Below are 19563 nucleotides of genomic sequence, written 5' to 3' on the forward strand. Positions count from 1 at the left end.
ATTTACACTTGACGCTTCTCAGAATGTTGAAGCCATACTTAAAAAAAAGTATTCTAACCGTTCGATTGATGAAGGTTGTGAACAGTAGCGATTAAGTGAAATTTCATGTAGAAGTTTAGTGAATTGAAAGTATTTCATGCATATTCTTAGGTTTTTTTCGGTAAAATCACGTAGGTAAAAAATTTAAATTAATAAAAGTAAAATAAAAATCACGACGTTTCGGAGGCAACACAAGCCTCCGTCTTCAGGTGGAACCGTCACAGCACGATAGCTGTATCAAGTAAGAGAAATTCCAAGAAAACAGTCCTTGTATGGTTGAGGGTGGGAGGAGCCAAGGTAGGCCCTGGATATTAATATTTCATGCAGTTGGTCAAACCAGTGTGAAAAATATTTGTTGTATGCGTATACCTCATCCCCTTTAACTGACTTGTTAATGTTGAATGAGTGAAGTCTTTCTTTTATTAAAATTTATTAAATGAGCACAGCAAAATATATAATTTCTTGCCAAATGTAGAACCATCACAAGCCAGCCATGTCTCAGAGCACAGTAATCATTTTAGCCGTTCACTTTACAATGTTTCGTTTGTATTAATGGTAACGCACGGTTAATATTTTATTTAAAATGGTTGGTATGTCCATTCACTGGCTAAAATTGTAGTGCCCAGTGCTACATGTGCAGTTAACATCCATCTTTGATCATGTTTGACTTGTATATAGTTTGCATAATTGGCCACACCCTGAACCATACAAGCTGATAATTATTTCAAATTCAAGCACTTTTCTGCACAGACAAATTTGGCATTTAGCTTTAAACTCAAATGCAGTATGATCTTGGACATATGTGATAGCCAAAAATAAGAACAAAACAATAACCACTACAATCTTGATTTGAAACTTTTGTGACTGCAGGAATCCATACTCTTTGGTTCTTTCGGGAAAGTCACTTTGATAGAAAATTAATAGATCGCGACGTTTCGATCGCAAGACAAACAACCGTCATCAGGTGAGACAAACACAGCAGGAGAACTGCTGCCGCAGTGACTTTACTGAAAGAACCAAAGAGTGATAACCACTACAATTAATTTACAAGCCGAACAATTTTATTACTTGGACGACAATGAAAATGTTAACAGGTTTTTCCATGTTACGTCATTTATTGATGGCAGAACCAAGTATTTATGATTAAAAAATATATATTACAACGACATTATCATCTTCTTTTTGTCATGAAGTCATTGTCTACTTACTTTGTTTTTCCCTTATGTAAGTTATTTATGGATTGGCCCTAACTAAATTAAAGTCCTATCGACAGAGACCCTGAATCGTACATTTCCCCGTGTTATCACCGCATGGGCTCACTCACAATTGTTGCATTCGCCAGCCTCTAGACTCTCAACCCCCCCTCACCGTTAAATTGTCCTCACGGGAATGCTGCTGTGGAACCCACTCCCAGAGGTAGTACATCACCAAGAGAGACCTCGCCCACAGAGGTAGTGCTGAATACTAAGACTGGATTATCATTGGGGCAGGCAGTAGGGGGAGGACTCCCGACACATCTGCTGGGTAGATGAAGACCAGGCTTGGCATAAAAGCTTGCTTGAGCTGTGGGCCATCCACCTGGTGCCTCTGGGATATTTAGAGCAGGCACAAAGGGAAGAGAGTAAGGAGGGTCCACTGACAAAGTCATGGCCATGGTTATGACAACGAGAGACGCTGCCTCGGGCACCCAAATTTGATGTGGGAGAGAGGGAGCGTCTTCAGTGGCTCAAAGAACAGTTCAACGCATTCCTGAATCAAGTCCAGGAATCCCCCTACTTGTGGCATACAAGGCTGACTTGGATGACGGTGGTCACATTTATAATACACTCCTGCCCTTGCACACTGGCATCAGCAGAGGCATCTTGGGAGGGCAGTTCTATCGCTCGTCATGAAGTGAAGCTGTATCTTGCCTCTCCTCAGGTGAGAGCTGTGAGAAGGCTCGCTTGTTGAATTGGTGGAGGTGGCATTGACAGTGCTGTGGAAAAGTGTTGTTTATATAAATAAATAAACGGATTTCCCACGTTTTACTGTCACCCTCGCATTCTTTCCGCCTCCCCTATAGAGATTGGATTGATAATATCTTAGCTGTGGTGTTTGCAAGAATCTACTTGTTGGAGGCGGGAACTGCAAGGGCTATTCCTGGCTAACCCAGATCCTGTTGGTGAGGGTTAAGGCAGTTCCGGATGGTATCATCCTCTGCACGTAATGGTTTGGTGGGATTCTGGAGTTTGAGGACTGCACTGATCATGGACACACTGGACTCGCATGGTATATTCCACCATGAGGCTGCACTCCAGTTGAGATGCCTCATATGGATAATTCGTTTTTTGCGAGGTCTGGCTGGTAATGCATCCAAATAATGTTATTGTTAAACTGGCAAGGATGGTGTTAACTTCGTGTTTAGATAATTTATACAAGCTAACATGTATTATAAAATCCTGACCTTTGACCAAATGTCTTTTTACTCGACTATTCACTTTTAAAAAAAAGTTTACATTTGCACAAACCAAGACTGCTCACTTGTGTTAGAAGACAGATAATTGCACACACCTATATTGGGATAATTATGGGCACAGTCAGCGCTGGAGCGGGGAAGCAGAGAGCTGCGAGCATGTACCCCTACCAGAGCCTACGCAGATCGTTAAAGGTCCCATTACGCCGTTGTTGTAAGCATGCACCCATCTGTTGTCTTGCAGGTACACGCCCGTGGGCCGCTCATTCTTCACACCTCCGGAGGGCTACAGTCAGCCCCTGGGTGGTGGACGCGAGGTCTGGTTCGGCTTCCACCAATCTGTGCGGCCCTGCATGTGGAAGATGATGCTCAACATCGATGGTGCGTGATGCTGCCCAGGAGAATATTTTTTGTCCTACTTTAGCACTTGTCGTTTGGTAAACAGATGCGATTAGCCCCCGTTCACCCATCTCCATGATTAGCCTTTTGTCTCAATTTATTAGCTTAAGCCATTTCTTGTAATCTCTTTCCAACGGGCATTTTCAGCACTTCCGATTAGCACGGTTGGCTCCGTGCGGCGCGAAAGAAGTTTAGTATACGTAAGTTTTCCGCGTGCCTCTCGTACCCGGTGCTTCGAGCGTCTTATGTGTTCTCTGCCATCTGCGGTGCCTGCAGTGTCGGCCACGGCGTTCTACAAGGCACAGCCGGTGATCGAGTTCATGTGCGAGGTGCTGGACCTACGCACTGTGGAGGAGCAGCCACGACCGCTCAGCGATTCGCAGCGTGTCAAGTTCACCAAGGAAATTAAAGGTCTGCTGGCGAATAATCCTGAATAACATCGACCACAGCAAATAGTGCTCACATTTTGAAAAAATGAGAATAGGTTTTACCCCTTTCTGGCAATAAAATTTTTATTTTTATTATTTTATTACTTCCCTTCTACATGACTTTACCGAAAGAACCAAGAAGATGAATCCCTGCAGTCACGAAAGCTTTAAATCGAAATAAAACAGATGTTAAGATGTTCAAACACCAAATAGAAACCTTTTCCAAGGAATTATACTTTGATACTGGCAAAAAGGTCCCATTTAGTGCTCACATTGTTGTCAGTTTGCCATGTATATGGAGGCGATGTCTGCAGCTAATTACTGATGTGATCCCAAAGAAGGGTGGTGAAAAGTAGTATTTTTGTGTGTCTCAAGGAGTAAGTTTTCAATAAGTGCACATTGCACTTACATGATTTGTGGATCAGAAAGATGGCCACTGACAAATACAATGGAACAAAACTTTAAAAGTGCACTAAGAAGCTTGTGGGTGGTGCATCGGTTAATTTACACGGAGATTCAGAAAGCGCAGTTACAGGGACGATTGAACGAACACACATCAGACAAAATTGACCTTTAAAACATAAGATGGCTTGGGCAAGACACTGCTGGAAGGACAAGGCTGGTTTCGGAATGGAATGTGAATCAGAAAAGGTGCTCCACTTGAATGATAACCACAGAAAGGGAAGAATTATATCAGACCATGAGCGGGAGTGAGCTGGAATGTGGCATCGCAGGATCATGAAGGGACAGCAATGGGGCAGACGATGGCTAATGTTGATGGTGATGTACAGTACATACGTAATTGAAGAAACAAACATGTATGCTGTACATTGTTTCTAAAGCATACAACAACCTTGTGCCATTTGTCTTATAACCAGAGCCTTGTGTAGATATTTGCAACACAAATGAGATAAGCTTATCGTTAGCCTAACAGGAAACTGTGGCAAACTGAACGTAAGAGGATGTAAACTAAACGGGTGGATTTTAGAGTGTGGCCTCATAAGAGGTCCTGAGCTTTACTTGCAAGGCTCGCAACGCTTTGTGTAAATGTGTTTTTATCTGTCGACATTGTCACATTTTTTCGGCGGTGTTAGCATTGAGGCTTTAGCTTCTTAAATGTGCATGTCAAACTCTATATGCCAAAAATCCCCACTAAAGTGTAAAACATGTTCTTGAAATTATTACAGCATATTTAATGCATTCCTACTCTTGGATAGTTTGTCTCCAATGTACATGATGCTTTATAGCAAAACAGATCTTTGTTCTAAGTATAAAGTATGGTCCCACAAAGGAGGACTTATTTTTAAACACTGCAGATTTTCACAGACAACACGATGGTTAACTTAAATAATGTTATAGATTTTAAGTTTTCGTGACTGCAAGGATCCATAGTCTTTAGTTCTTATGGTAAAGTCACGTAGGTGAAAATACAAAAATAATAATAAAAATAAAGAATAATAGTCTTTATTTTTATTCTTATTTAAAAAAAATAATCTTATCAAATAATTTATTTTCAAGCAGTGTCTCGCCAAAGGCAAATTGCGAAACGTTAAATTTTATTTTTAAAAATCTCATTAGAGCCTGGGGGTAACACTTTACAAAGGTTTGTCTGCCTTTAATGCGCACAACACTGCCAGAGGCCACTAAGTAACATTGTTTATGGACCATGTTTTTAACCCCACGTGTATTGAAAGTAAGATAGGGTCACATTCGCCAGCGAGCGTTAATATTTTTACGTATTATTTACTTATGTCTTTATATGTTCCGCATCATTAATTTAAAACTGTTTTTGAAAGTGTTGTATTAACAATAGAGGCTTTTGAAAAAGCAATGATAGGTGATTTAACATGATAGCTTGAGAGTTCATGCTTGGCATTTTCATACTGAAAAATGTTCCGTCCGTGGGAATTCCCCTTGCAAATGCGTTCAAGTCTGCCCTGCTAATTGAGACCACGCATGGCCAAACGGATGCTTTTGAGGACTATCGTAAGTACATCTGTGCGCGTGCACGCTTGTGCTCATGGCTGCGTGTTTTATTGCAGGGCTGAAAGTGGAGATAACCCACTGTGGGCAGATGAAGAGGAAATACCGCGTGTGCAACGTTACCCGAAGGCCTGCCGCACAACAGACGTAAGTGATGGAGCCCTCCAGCCCACCACTGCACAGTGCCCGAGTTGGGCTCCTGCAGCAGGTGGAGCGGTACATTCGTTGTTTTCTGTTTTGTGTTGAATACGTACGTACGTACGCTCGCGTGTTGAACTTCTTTCGTTACCGTACGAAGCCATCCGTGCTCATCGGAGGTGCGGGGGAAGGACAACACAATAAACACGAGAAGCAGTTCTGAAGAAATAAGTTTTCAATAACAAAAAATAGTTTTCAGCTTAGAAAATTTGTTTCAGTGCAGGCAAGACAAGTTAAACAAGACCACTAACAAATATGTAAGCATTTAAACATAATATTTGAGTTCGTATGAAAAGTCTGGACCTTGAGTGGGGCATGGTAGGTGTTTGTTATGTTAACACCGTCATTGAGAAGTGCAGTTCTAAGTTCACAATTGATATGAGTATCACTTTAGCACTCAATTGCCAAGCTATCATACATTTTAAACCCACGTGTGTATTTGCGGCGCACGCACGTGTGGGGAAACTGAGTGGCCTGAGTGTCGAAACACGTGCGAAAGTGATTAATTTCATTTTCTAGTGTTATGCCTTTTTCATAAGCACAAGATTCAATTAGCAAATTAAAAAGTATTCTGACATTCTGCAATTACTTTTAAGACTAAGGTGAGTTATGAGTGGGCTAGTTTAAGTGTTATGATTGTGGTTTGCTTTTGAAAGGGGTGTCAATGCATTGTAAGACTTTCATATTATGCTGTTTTGTTTTCATTAAGTTATGGGGATGAAGTTGTGACAAGACTGGTGGTGTAATGGCAACCAAAGGATATAAATTGTATTTGAGAAGACAGTGACTTGAGAGATGGAGCGATGAAATCAATTGATGTGCAGGCTTGAGATACCTTTTAGCATCACAAGACCACGAAGGATTACGACGACATGGTGGTGCTTTCGTCCCCATCAGTGGATAGACCGTGGCTCACCATGATGTCGATTTTGTTGCTCTCTCGACGTGCCCTCTGCAGGTTCCCTCTGCAGCTGGAGAGCGGGCAGACGGTAGAGTGCACGGTAGCACAGTACTTCAGGGACAAGTACAAGCTTCACCTGAAGTACGCGCACCTACCCTGCCTCCAGGTGGGGCAGGAAGAGAAGCACACCTACCTGCCGCTTGAGGTGAGCAAACTGAACACTGGAGAGGGGTGAAGGACTTGGTGGTGCCGTCCATGTTAGCAGAGCAGCAAGGAGCAGTGGTTTTTTAATTCGCTCCGTGCAATAAATGACATGCAGAGGTGGTTGGAAATTTACATGGCTTATGTCGTGCAGCCATGAGAGATTCGGCTGTCAGCGATTGAGCCGTTCAGTTGCTTTGAGAGTTGTTTAATTGGATATATGCAGCTTTCAAATGTATATTTTGAGCGGTGCGAAGTTACATGCTCCATGGTTTGGAGTTTGTCGTCAGTCATATACAAGAAGGGAGTGTGTGATTTTCCACTTGTGCAATATGTATCCTTATTGCTGTTTGGGATGGATCATGATTTGTGCCACCTGCCTTTTATTAAAATGCTAGAAAAAATTTACATTTGGAAGGCACTGACCACTTTGTGTGAGTACACGTGACTTAATGTGAGCTATATTCGAATGTGCATCCGTGCGAATCCTTTGAAAACATGCATTTAAATGGTCCTTAGAGTGGTGGAACACATGTTCGTGAATTGGTCTTTTTTTAATGGGCCTTGAGCCGGCCCGCCCACGTTTGCACTTAGCCGTGTCACTGCCACATGAATAGATGTGCTCTGTCACATGCTCAAAAAGCTATGTGGGTTACCATAAAACCACGTAATTTTTGTTTTACTTTCAAATGTTTGCAGTTTTACCTGAAGAATGCATCTAAATTAATATTCAATTTACTAGGGACGAACAAAATTAATTGACGGCATATGCGCACTCAGCAATTCATTGACTTCAGAATTAAAATTGTGATGGGAAATAATACACAGGTAATTGTTCAAGCAGGTGCGATTGCAGTCATGATTACTCTTTTGTATTATAATTCCAGTATTATTGTTTCAGTTGCGTTCTATTGCGATGCTAATTATTATTGCAGTGAACTAACTCGTTACTCTAGTTAATACATTTTATAAGTGAAACTAGTCAGTAATTGTAAAATTGGATATTTATAATCTTACAGTCCTTCCAATAATTATAATTGAGGAAAAACGTTAAACTGTGGGTCGCCAAAAGTCACCTTAGTCACACAACGCATCGAATTTAGGATTCTTCATATTTAGTGTAGATGCCAAAAGCTACCAACAGCCAAATTAAATCTGCATATTGCATATCTGAAGAGCAGCAGGATAGATGTACCTAGGCCATCCCACAAGACTGCTTTGTTATTTGGATATACCCAGCACTGAGGATAAAAATAACAAGATGCCTCTGACTAAGAACAGCTGCACCAGTGCTAACTAGAGGGCAGGCTTAATACACTCATTGAATAAATGATGGGGGGAGGGAACTCACTGGTGGCCTTGCTGTATTTGCTACCCATCAGGTGGCTTTGTCATTCTGCCTTTGATGGTTTCGGTTTTCAGTGTGACCGTCACTCCCATCACAGGCGTTCAGTTGGTAACAGATGAAATGACTGTGCCGAAATTCCTGCCTCGTTGTAGGTTTGCAATATTGTGGCCGGACAGCGCTGTATAAAGAAACTTACAGACAACCAGACATCCACAATGATCAAAGCCACAGCACGCTCAGCTCCGGACCGGCAGGAAGAAATCAGTCGTTTGGTAAGAAACTGAGGGCTTGTGTATATCAGCTAATGCTGATCGTTTTTCTCTTCCGATCGGGACCTCTTTGTGAATGTGCTATGTGTAGTCCCATGCGGCATTGCCTTGCCTAACCATGTTTAGCTTTCAGTTCCCCCGAGTAATGAGACTTGTCTCAATGGGTTCTCATCTTATTATCTAACGATGTAAAAATGAACTGAACCACAAAGTTGGAACCTAAGCAATTTAATGTTGATAATATTTTATAGTAATTGTATATTTCCAATGCGTTAGATGATGCATTACTTTAGAGTGCCATATTAATTGTTAAAGTTTTCAGATTTTATGAAATTTTCTGTGCCATCTTACCAGGACCCCCCCCCCCCCTTGGAAATGAGATGTGCATGTCAAGGTTTTAACCTGTTTAAATAAAACACATTGTAATTGCTAATTCTCTAAGCCAAGTTGTCCTTTCCCACGCAGACACTCTGTTCCTTCCGTCCGCTTTACAATGAGCATCCCCCTACTTTGTGTCCCTGTACTGCGGCGGGCGTGACGTCTTTATTTCGTGCGTTTTTTTTATTTCGCCCCCTCGCTCAGATGAAGAGCGCGAGCTTCAACTCGGACCCGTACGTGCGCGAGTTTGGCATCATGGTGAAGGACGATATGGCGGACGTGCAAGGCAGAGTGCTGAACCCGCCCATGCTGCAGTACGGCGGCAGGGTGAGTACCAGCTCCGCACACGCCCAGGTAACTAGCTGCCGCCAGCTGCAATCCACCGCACGTCGCCACTTTGCATTTGTTTGTCATTATTACTGTATGATTTGACATGCGCTTGCCCATTGTCTGCCATGTTTTTTGTTGGAGCTTAACTAACCGTGGGGTTGGTAGATTTTACCGTGGTGGTTTTCACACTTGCCGTGCTAGAATAATCACCCCTGCTTTTTTTGTGCCAGCTCGTCCGATGCATTTGAGAGATTGAATGAGACTGCATTTTCATGCTGCAATAATTGAGTGTTTACTTTAATAATTGGTCTTTTCTTTTGCAGCTGCCATCCCATTCAGCTTTATACCTTGGCTCTACAGTTCACTTGCTATTCATTATATTGGCCATTTTGTCATCAGTGCGTTATTCAATTATGTAATTGGCCATAACTACTTTTATTTAGTTTTTTCTCTGGCCTTGAAATATAACCTCTTCAATCTTGATTTGAAGCTTTTGTGACTGCAGGAATCCGTTCTCTTTGGTTCTTTCGGTAAAGTCACATAGGTAGAAAGATAATGGATCACAACGTTTAGATCGCAACACAAGCAATCGTCATCAGGTGAGACAACCACGGCAAGAAAAAACTGCTGAAGTAGTGGTTGTCCCACCTGATGACGATTGCTTGTGTTGCGATCGAAACGTCGTGATCTATTATTTTTCTACCTACGTGACTTTACCGAAATAACCAAAGAGTGTATAACTTCTTCAGTCTAAACTAAATTGCACATTTTACCCCCTAGAGGGCACTAGCAGTTTGAAAATCACCGGTTTAACGTATGAATGATGAGTAGAGGTTGAACGTAAAAGCATAATGTCAAGTGTTTTGTGTTGAAGGTAATTTGCAGTGGTGGTTTTGGGGTGTATGATCCGTATTCCTAATTTTAATTGGGTAGGAATCTTGACTTAAAGCTTTCGTGACTGCAGGAATTCAAATTATTTGGGTTTTTCGGTAAAGTCACGTAGATAGGGTCAAAGAAAATAACAAAAAATAACAAATAACTATGACGTTTTGATTGCAAACGCAAGCGTTCGTCATCAGTAAGAGGGGGTTAGCTACGCTCATTTCAAACCTTTATCAACAGTTTACCTTTAGAAGCTAACCCACTCTTCATGATGACGGACGCTTGTGTAGCGATCGAAACGTGGTAGTTTTTTGTTATTTTTTGTAATTATCTTTTAACCTTTCTATGTGACTTTACCGAAAGACCCAAAGAATATGGGTAATAATATATTGAGGTATTATCCTGGAAATGGGATACTGTTTATTGACCTGGTTTAGGAATGAAGTCCTTGGGGTTATAGTTAGATTGAAACAGAATATTGAACCTGATGTTTTGAATGATAACACTGGGGGGAAGTCCATTCGTGTTGAAATGGCCTTGCATTAAAACAATTTTAATTATGATGTGACCTAAGCAAGTGCTTTGAGTAATTTTAAATGGTAAAGTTTTCTTGTGAATGTCTTGTTTTAGCTTTTCTCATTCTTGCCATTTTCACAAGCGTGCAAATAGCATCCCCTAATTGTCTCCTTAAAATCAGAAAGGACAAGCTAGTTGTGAGCAGTGATTACAGTCTTAATCTGTGTTAACATATATATGCAATGTATAATCGGAGTACTTCCTGCCTATCGATGTTTAATATGTACGCATGTGAAAATGTTGCTCTCATTCCCCCCTGGTGATATGAAGCAGTGTTTGTCCATTCCGCTTTGTGAGTGATTCACCGCAGCATGATGCGCACCTTTCACGTTTGCTCTGTCTCGCCCTGGTCTTGCTTGTTTTAATTACGTTCTGAATGAAACGTGTGTGATGCTGTCGTCCAGGCCGAGGGGACGTGACCTTTTAATGCCCGTGTGTGCTCTGCGTGCGTGCGTTTTTTTCTTTCCCTCGTGTGTGCGTGCCTGAAGACTCGGGCTGTGGCGACACCCAACCAGGGAGTCTGGGACATGCGGGGGAAGCAGTTCTTCACGGGAATTGAAATTAAAGTGTGGGCAATCGCTTGCTTCGCACCACAGAGGCAGTGTCGGGAGGAAGTCCTGAAGTAAGCAGCAGTTGAACCTCGTGTTGGCCCACCTTAACCTCCAGCATGCCGATTGAGCGGCAAATGTTTTTTTGCTTGTTAAATTATTCTTATTACCGTTTTCTTCGGATTATAAGACGCACCAAAAAGAAAGACACGCTACAAAGGTGATTCTGGATGTCAAGTTGTACAAATCTGGAAGCGCGCCCATGTCGTATTATTCGACGCACCCCGGACTCTTGTTCTAAAATACTGGTGGGGAAAAGTGTCTTATCTGCAGAATATGGTAGTAGGTCCTAAGCTGACTGTGAGACTGATGGTAATGCCAGTAAATTGCTTTAGAATTTTAACCGTGATTACCACACATGAATGTTTGTGGATTCCTGTATAGTTAGTGTTAACACGCAATGTCTGGTCTTCACAACGGTCTTCTTGTTAGATAACCTTCAGAGCATTGACAGGGGAACTGGTATAGGTATTTGCACCAGCAACATTTCACCTGAAAAGGCAAGTCACCTAAATTACAAACCTAATATAATCCACAGATTTGAAAATGTTGATATCTTGGAGTGCCTAACAGTCTTGGTTTTATATAAACAGAAATTGACTTACACCATTGGTACCTCATTTGCCAGTAAAAAATATGATAATTGGTTTTTTACCCTTTTATCTGGCAACAAAACTGACACCTTTTTTTGCGCCTTTTGGCGTCATCTGGTCCAACCCATGTGAGACTAGGCTCTAAGGAAAGCTGTCTCGGGTGTGGACCAATCAACTTCAAGGACAGTGCATACATTATCAGAGTTATGTTTTTTGTTTGCATTATGACTGCAGGTATTGTGGTCTATGCAAACATGACTCCTCGTAAAAAAGGTGTCAGTTTTGTTGCCAGATAAAAGCGTAAAAAATCAATTATCAGAAATTGACTTGAAAGTGGATGAAACAAGCTTCACCTTAAACGCTTAGCTGAGGCCCAACTGCCTGTGACCTGTACGTTGAGTTTTTACAGCATTTAATTTCTTTTCACGTGCCTCACCGGCAGGAACTTCACGGACCAGTTGAGAAAGATCTCAAAGGACGCTGGCATGCCCATCCAGGGTCAGCCATGCTTCTGCAAGTACGCACAAGGAGCTGAGAATGTGGAGCCCATGTTTCGGCACCTCAAGAATGCCTACATGGGCCTGCAGCTCATTGTGGTCATCCTGCCTGGCAAGACCCCCGTCTACGGTGAGGAACGCCGCTGCTGCTCGTGTGTTGCTTGTACAACGTGTGCTTTGTAGTCGTTTTTGCCCATGGAGACCGCACTTGCCCGACGTCGCGTGCCGTGTGATGTCATCTTCAGCGAGTTTGAAACGTTCCATTATTATCGCTAGTTAGACGCCCAAAGACAAACGCACGTTGGAAAACGTTACAGAAGAGATGCATGTGTGTGGTTTTTCTCGTTACTGTTGGTGCTTGATGTAGTGATGGGTACAGAGTTGGCGCTGGGGGTATTGTGACCATTAAGAGTCCATGCTCTTGATTGCCTCCATTGACGGGGTGTCAAGCAATAGCTCCCAAGACAGTATTGAAGAGGAGTACATTCTGGTGTGTTTAAATGCATGCGCCACGGTTAGCGTCATGCACTTGGAGTAACCCAGCTTCAATCCCTACCCATGTACGTTTGGCCACGTGTGCCTAGCAACGAGCCTCTCGTCAGTTTGAGTTCATGGGAAAGCCTAGCCAGGCTTGGTAATGGCCTCACAAGTCACTCGTTTCCCCGACAGTTGCTGCCAACTTTAGCCATGCTCACAAGGCTCTTGTGTGCGTGCGTGCGTGTTATGCGTGCAGCGGAGGTGAAGCGAGTCGGCGACACGCTGCTGGGGATGGCCACGCAGTGCGTGCAGGTGAAGAACGTCCTCAAGACCTCGCCTCAAACCCTCTCAAACCTTTGCCTCAAGATCAACGTCAAGCTTGGGGGGGTCAACAACATCTTGGTGCCTCACATACGGTAAGTGGAGTGGCCACTAGCAATACATACAAATACTGGGTGGTCTCCCTTGGTTGTGCCACTCTTGATTATGGTGATATGAGTTTCAGAGAATAGCGTTGAGCTATGTGAATCATGAGGGTACCTTCCTCTGACTCTCTTTGCATGATTGCATCGGTGGGTGCGTGTATGCAGTCTAATGTACACACTGCTCATGTTTGCATATTTTTTTTATGTATGCAAATGAAATGTAATAATATCTGCTGGACATTTGCTTTACCACAGTTTTGATGTCACCACAGCTCTTGTACCATTTACTTTCTGGTGTTGCTCAACTTATTTGCAAATGTTATGCTTCGGCCGAGCTACGATGGAATGCGCGTTGATCGATGTGCGTTGGTGTGTGTGTTCGTCTGGCAGGCCTGCAGTGTTTCAGCAGCCTGTGATATTCCTGGGTGCCGATGTGACACATCCTCCAGCGGGAGACGGAAAGAAGCCTTCGATAGCAGCGGTTCGTCCCCTCGCCTCTAATATTTTGTGCTTGCTTGTTCCGTTAACGTTAAGTTGTTCCAGGCGAACCTTTATATGTAGTGATTTTAGTGTCGGCATTGGCATTTCCATGTTTTTTACATATTATAAAAGAGCCTTGTAGTTTCGTATTGAGTTTCATATTTGAATGTCATAATTATTTAATATTCTTCTTTATTTACTTTTTTGATTTTTAGTAATTTTTTTTACCAAAAACAATCTTCCTTTTCCTGTCCTTCTGAATCTTTGTACATCAGGGCTTAAAGCCCAGTATATTCCCTTGTGATTTTTGTTAAACCCTTGTGGCTCTTTTCTCTAGAGTCTAGAATACTTGAATATGTTGTACTGTCTGTGAATTCCTTATCTTTACCCACTTATTGTGTAACCCAGTCTCAGTGTGAAGTATATCCATTCGTGTGGACATTTTCATGTTTGATGGGCAATTGTTCTGAGAGACCATGTGACTCCAAAGGCTTTTAATGGAGTAGGCCTTACAGGATTGACCGTGGAGCCTGAGCTTCTCTGCGTGTCCGATATTATGAAAAATACAAAGATTGTGGCGTTAGTTTTAATGGTGACGGTTTGAATGGTAGTCGTGGTCCTGGTTGTAATGGGAGTGGTAGAATAATTTTGAAGTTTGGTGGCAAGAAGCCATAAGGCCCACGTTGTTGTGAAACAAGCGAGTGCCAGCCGTCCTAATAAGATGATTATCTTTCCAAGCTACAATCCTTAATAATGAAGCTGCGTTGCTTGAGTGACCTGAAGCCACATTAGGCCTTCACCATCCATGACTGTTACTTTTTACCTCGTAAAAGTTACTCAATGAATGAAAGCTTTATTTTATATATGTTGTCTTAAGTTCCTTGTCTTGGTCCACCCCCAGGTGGTTGTTGATGATGTGATTTTCAGTCGGATCACGGTTGTTTTTGTTATCCAGCTCAAAGGTCCATTGGTTATTTCTGGTAAAACCGAGCCCCTACTTGACTGTATGATGAACATTACTTTTAAAGTGCCGTGCCTGACAGATACATGTTTATTATCCAAGTGTCGCTCGATTTATGAATGTTCGGTTTACGAAATGTCACATGAACGCAATTGACAAGTTACGGACACTTTTCGGTCAACGAAATCGAATTTCCGTGTAAACGAAATTTCACTACGGCACGCACCATGAGATCAAACGAGATCCACCTGGGGAGGCTGCGTCATCCATCCGCGACAGTGTCACAATATCGCTTGAGTGCAACAGTAATGCCTCCACATCACCTTTCTAGTCATTCCAACATGCAGCTGATCTCTTGGCGAGTTTCCTAAAAAGGTGAATAATTGTTGTTTAAAATTAATTGTTATGCACTAAATTTAATACTTATGCTCTTTTGTATTTTGAAAAAATGGAGGTGTATATTTTTAGGTTAGGAGTAGAGTTGGAATGACTGTCCAAAACACACCCCTGATTTTTGTTGTATTAAATTAATCGGAGAAGCCATTCCCATTTTTTTTCTAGATTTGAAGCTTTCGTGACTGCAAGGATTCATACTCTTAGGTTTTTTCGGTAAAGTCACGTAGGGAAAAAATAATAAATAAGAGAACATTTTTAGTAATAAAATAATAAATCACGACAGTCAACCGCTAAATTCAGCTGTTGACTGTCCCACCTGATGACGGAGACTTGTGTTGCCTCCGAAACGTCGTGATTTACTATTTTATTTCTATTATTTTTTGCTCTTATTTATTATTATTTATTTTTACCTACGTGACTTTACCAAAAAAACCTAAGAGTATACATTCCCATTTTACCAAATTTCGTCGTACGCTCGTTTTTTTTGAAGAACGCTTCCTTTATTTTTTTAAATCTCGGGTTGTACCCGTGCACAAGGGGCTAGCCAGTTCTTTCTTGAAGAGAGGTATTCAAGGCGTCGGTGTGCGCGTTTGCAGGTGGTGGGTAGCATGGATGCCCACCCGAGCCGCTACTGCGCCACGGTGCGCGTGCAGCAACACCGGCAGGAGATCATCCACGATCTCTCGTCCATGGTGCGCGAGCTGCTTATCCAGTTCTACAAGTCGACGCGCTTCAAGCCCACGCGCATCATCTTCTACCGGGACGGCGTCTCCGAGGGCCAGTTCCAGCAGGTGCCCGCTACGATCGCGTGTCGCGCCGCGTGTGCTTTGCATTGTCCTGTACTCGATAAACCACGAGACCCCAAAACAACAACCGGCCTGGTTTTTGTACAGATTCAGACCTAAGCTGTGCCTTGGCCTGTCTGACATACAGTTTCATGCTTTGCAAAGATGAAAAATAAGTTAAGTGGCTGTTTTGATGATTTCTCTTTCAGGGATGTTTTGCATTAAAACTATTTCATTTGAGGGGGGGTGGAGCAAAAAACTAAACTGATGAGCAAAATGTTTAACTTATTCATAAAAAAATACAAATGAGGTAAATTAGGTTGTGGCGCGTTTGCCACGCATGAGCCGTTTCAACCACCACACCAGCTGTGTTGGTGGCAGTTGTTGCCACATTGATAAAAATCTAGAGAATTTATTTTTGGGAAGAAACAGGTTTGCTCGAAGTTCAGCAAATCCATCCCCATCTCGCAGCTCGGCGAGTTTCCGCAAATCGATCTGAGTAACGAAGAGAAAAAAATCACGAGTTTTTGTTGTTTTCATGCAGCCTCTATTGACGTCGGTTATGTTGCGTGTGTCCCCTTTTCCACGCCCCAGGTTCTATACCACGAGCTGCTCGCCATCCGTGAGGCGTGCATCAGGCTAGAGAAGGAGTATCGGCCAGGAATCACCTTCATCGTTGTACAGAAACGCCACCACACTCGCCTCTTCTGCGCCGACCGCAATGAGAGGGTTTGTGATGCTCTTTGGGCAAACAAACATTTTATATTATGAGACCTCCTTTACCAGTGGCAAAATATAGTTATAGGTTTTTACCCTTTCAACTGGTACAAAAATTGACACCTTTATACAAGGGATCATGTTTGCAATAACCACAACACAAGCAGTCAAAATGTGTGGACCAATCAACTTCAAGGACAGTGCATATCATTATCAGAGTTGTTTCTTTTTGTTTGCATTTTGACTGCTTGTGTTGTGGTTATTGCAAACATGTTCCCTTGTATAAAGGTGTCAGTTTTTGTACCAGTTGAAAGGGTAAAACCTATTACTAAAATATTTTATAATCTCATATAGTTTTGGGATTGTTCATGAAGACTGTTATTGAGTTGCCACTTTTAGTATGAACTAGTTTACAGTGAGGTTCAATTTCTGTCTGATTATAATCTTAGGCTAGCTTGAAGGTGCTTTCCAAATATTGTTAGAAAATGTGTCATTAAGTGGGATGTTACAATTTTATTTTTGATGTTCACCAGGTAGTCATGTTCAAATGACTAACTGCTGTTCTTATCTTATATTTATATAATGCTTTTATCCAAGGCGCTTCACAAGGGTTATGAGTGGTACAATTAGGGTAACTAAAAGTGATACGGTGAATAGGGATAGGGTATGGGGAGTGCGGTTAGTGGGTACTGGAATTACGGGGGTGCCTAAGGATGGAGGGAAAAGAGGTGGGTCTTGAGGGAGGGTGCTTTTCGCTTCATGTGGAGGGGAAGTTTGTTCCAGTGCAAGGGGGCAAGTAGGGAAAAGTAGCAGAAACAGGATGGTGCGCAAGGATAGGGGTGGGGGGAAAGTGTGGAGTAGGAGAGCTTGAGAAGCGGGCGGGAGGAGACGTGAAACGAGAAGCGAGGCCATGAAGAGATTTAAATACCAGCGTGTAAGGAGCTTGAATAGACACTGGCAGTAGAGGAGGAGCCAGTGCATTTCTGTAAGATGGGCGGAGGTGCGGGAGCAGTGTGGTAGTTTGTAAATTAAACGTGCAGATGTATTTTGGATCTGTTGAAGTGGATTGAATGCATATGCTGGGAGATCGAGTAGGAGAGAGTGACAGTAAAATGTAAATTTTACATTTTAGGTACTGGCACCGACAGTCTGGCTTTTTCAAGTTTTGTGACTTAAAATGTTTTTATTTACAAGAAAAACTAACTGCCTACTTACTAAAGACACCAGCGGGGGGGGGGGGGGGTGGGGGGGGGGGTGGGATGATTGCTTCCAAGACTGCTTGACTGGAAATGTGGATAGTTGGTTTGTAATTTTTTCCCCCTCTTCTTCGTCCGTCATCAGATCGGGAAGAGTGGCAACATCCCCGCGGGCACAACAGTCGACACGAAGATCACGCACCCAACGGAGTTCGACTTCTACCTCTGCAGCCACGCGGGCATCCAGGTGACGACTGGCACCGCACCGCGCCGCGTGCTTTCAGATGGGCTTCTGTGGCCGTCTGGAACGCTCTTCCTTTACGATATTAGGAAGGCACTGGAGCGATGCACTTTTAAATTGTCGAAATTGAAAACTAATATCTTCAGCACTGCTTTTTGTGTTTAGTTTTGTTGTCCTTCCGCACCTCCGATTAGCACGGTTGGCTATGTACGGTACGAAAGAAGTTCAACATACATACTTTTGAAGGATTCGTTTGCCAGTGAGTCTTATAAAGGGTTTGAGAGGCGCGGGGCCTTAAGCGGTAGTCGTAGCAGCTTTTATTTATCGAGGAGATGAAAGACATGCCTATTCTCGTTGCTTCTCTTGCAAGGGGTACCTGGCATTACAGCAAGTAAATTAGGATACAATAATATAAAAAGCTAAAACAAAAATGGACTATCTTCTTGGTTCTTTTGGTAAAGTCACGTAGAAGGGAAGTAATAAAATAATAAACATAAAACAATTTTCACGACGTTTCGGCCACAACGCAAGCAGCCGTCCTCAGGTGAAAACCAGGTCTGTCGAGGCGACAGCGTCTGAATGACGCGTCTGAATGACGCTGTCGCCTCCGCAGACCTGGTTTTCACCTGAGGACGGCTGCTTGCGTTGTGGCCGAAACGTCGTGAAAATGTTTTATTATGTTTTATTATTTTATTACTTTCCTTCTACGTGACTTTACCGAAAGAACCAAGAAGATGAATCCCTGCAGTCACGAAAGCTTTAAATCGAAAAAAAGAAATAGACTAGATTTGACGATACATTTTTTCATGTAATAGACCTTGATAATGAAGGTGAATTGCAGTCAAAAAAGACGGTACACGTCAAAGCTCCTTTTCGACAGACCCATTAATACATTTGACTTTCCTGTGTGCTGGGGCCCATAGTGCTACCCACCAGAGGATGTATGCATGCGTGTTGAACTTCTTCCGCACCGTATGTAGTCAGCCGTGCTAATCGGAGGATGCTCCTGCTGCTCAATAGAATTGGTCACGGTTGTTTGGATTTATATTCGAGTCTTTTTGGATGATAGTGCCAATTTTCAAGATTCATCACTAGATGGCACACGTTTCAAATAAAATGCTACCAGTTCCGTGAGTTCCAACGATCCTACAATCATGTAATAGAATAAATATTTGACTTTAAGAACTAATACATCGTTCTATGTTGGGATTATTGGAACGTTGCTCCATACCAATCAGCCTCTTAAATTTATTCCAGTTTTCCTTCAACAGAGAAGGCAGCTCTTCTACAGCTGAAAGGTGGCTAACATCTACAAGTGAACAATAGTTTACTTATCAAGATAAAATTTTAACGTTAAGAAATACGGTTAAAAATATTACCCGGTTGTCAATGCTAATGGATTTGCTGTCAAACCTACGATGCGTTCGTAGGGCACAAGTCGGCCATCGCACTACCACGTGCTCTGGGACGACAATCACTTCTCGGCAGACGAGCTGCAGGTGCTCACCTACCAGCTGTGCCACACGTACGTGCGATGCACGCGATCCGTGTCCATCCCCGCGCCTGCCTACTACGCCCACCTGGTTGCCTTCCGAGCGCGGTACCACCTGGTCGACAAGGAGTATGACAGGTGAGCATGGGCACCAACCAGCGGCCGCGATGTCTCGAGCGTTTCCATTGTAGCTTGCGCGTGTGTGGCGACGCTTGTCCGGCACCCGTTTGTAGAAATCAAATAATTTGCATCTGTTTGAGAAGTTAACTGCAGTACATTGACGCAGTTCAAATCGAATGTGGTGGCGCGAG

The 19563-nt window shown here is 42.8% G+C and overlaps 1 protein-coding gene across 5 annotated transcripts in view; it reads left to right on the forward strand.

Annotated features, from left to right (window-relative positions):
- Nucleotides 1-19563, forward strand: part of LOC144724966 (protein argonaute-2-like) — a 35700-nt gene that overhangs the window by 11997 nt on the left and 4140 nt on the right. For 3 of the 5 annotated variants that reach the window (XM_078604324.1, XM_078604325.1, XM_078604326.1), the window contains exons 5-18: nt 2736-2872; nt 3167-3301; nt 5361-5448; nt 6458-6605; nt 8102-8221; nt 8801-8950; nt 10873-11006; nt 12028-12212; nt 12816-12975; nt 13375-13465; nt 15418-15612; nt 16201-16335; nt 17665-17766; nt 19191-19390. In XM_078604324.1, coding sequence (XP_078460450.1) covers nt 2736-2872; nt 3167-3301; nt 5361-5448; nt 6458-6605; nt 8102-8221; nt 8801-8950; nt 10873-11006; nt 12028-12212; nt 12816-12975; nt 13375-13465; nt 15418-15612; nt 16201-16335; nt 17665-17766; nt 19191-19390 — 1980 coding nt within the window. The remainder of the gene's footprint in view (nt 1-2735; nt 2873-3166; nt 3302-5360; nt 5449-6457; nt 6606-8101; nt 8222-8800; nt 8951-10872; nt 11007-12027; nt 12213-12815; nt 12976-13374; nt 13466-15417; nt 15613-16200; nt 16336-17664; nt 17767-19190; nt 19391-19563) is intronic. The other 2 variants (XM_078604327.1, XM_078604328.1) reach the window with 1 other exon arrangement.

Source organism: Lampetra planeri, chromosome 22 (assembly GCF_965212315.1).
Source record: "Lampetra planeri chromosome 22, kcLamPlan1.2.h2, whole genome shotgun sequence".
Lineage (NCBI taxonomy): Eukaryota > Metazoa > Chordata > Hyperoartia > Petromyzontiformes > Petromyzontidae > Lampetra > Lampetra planeri.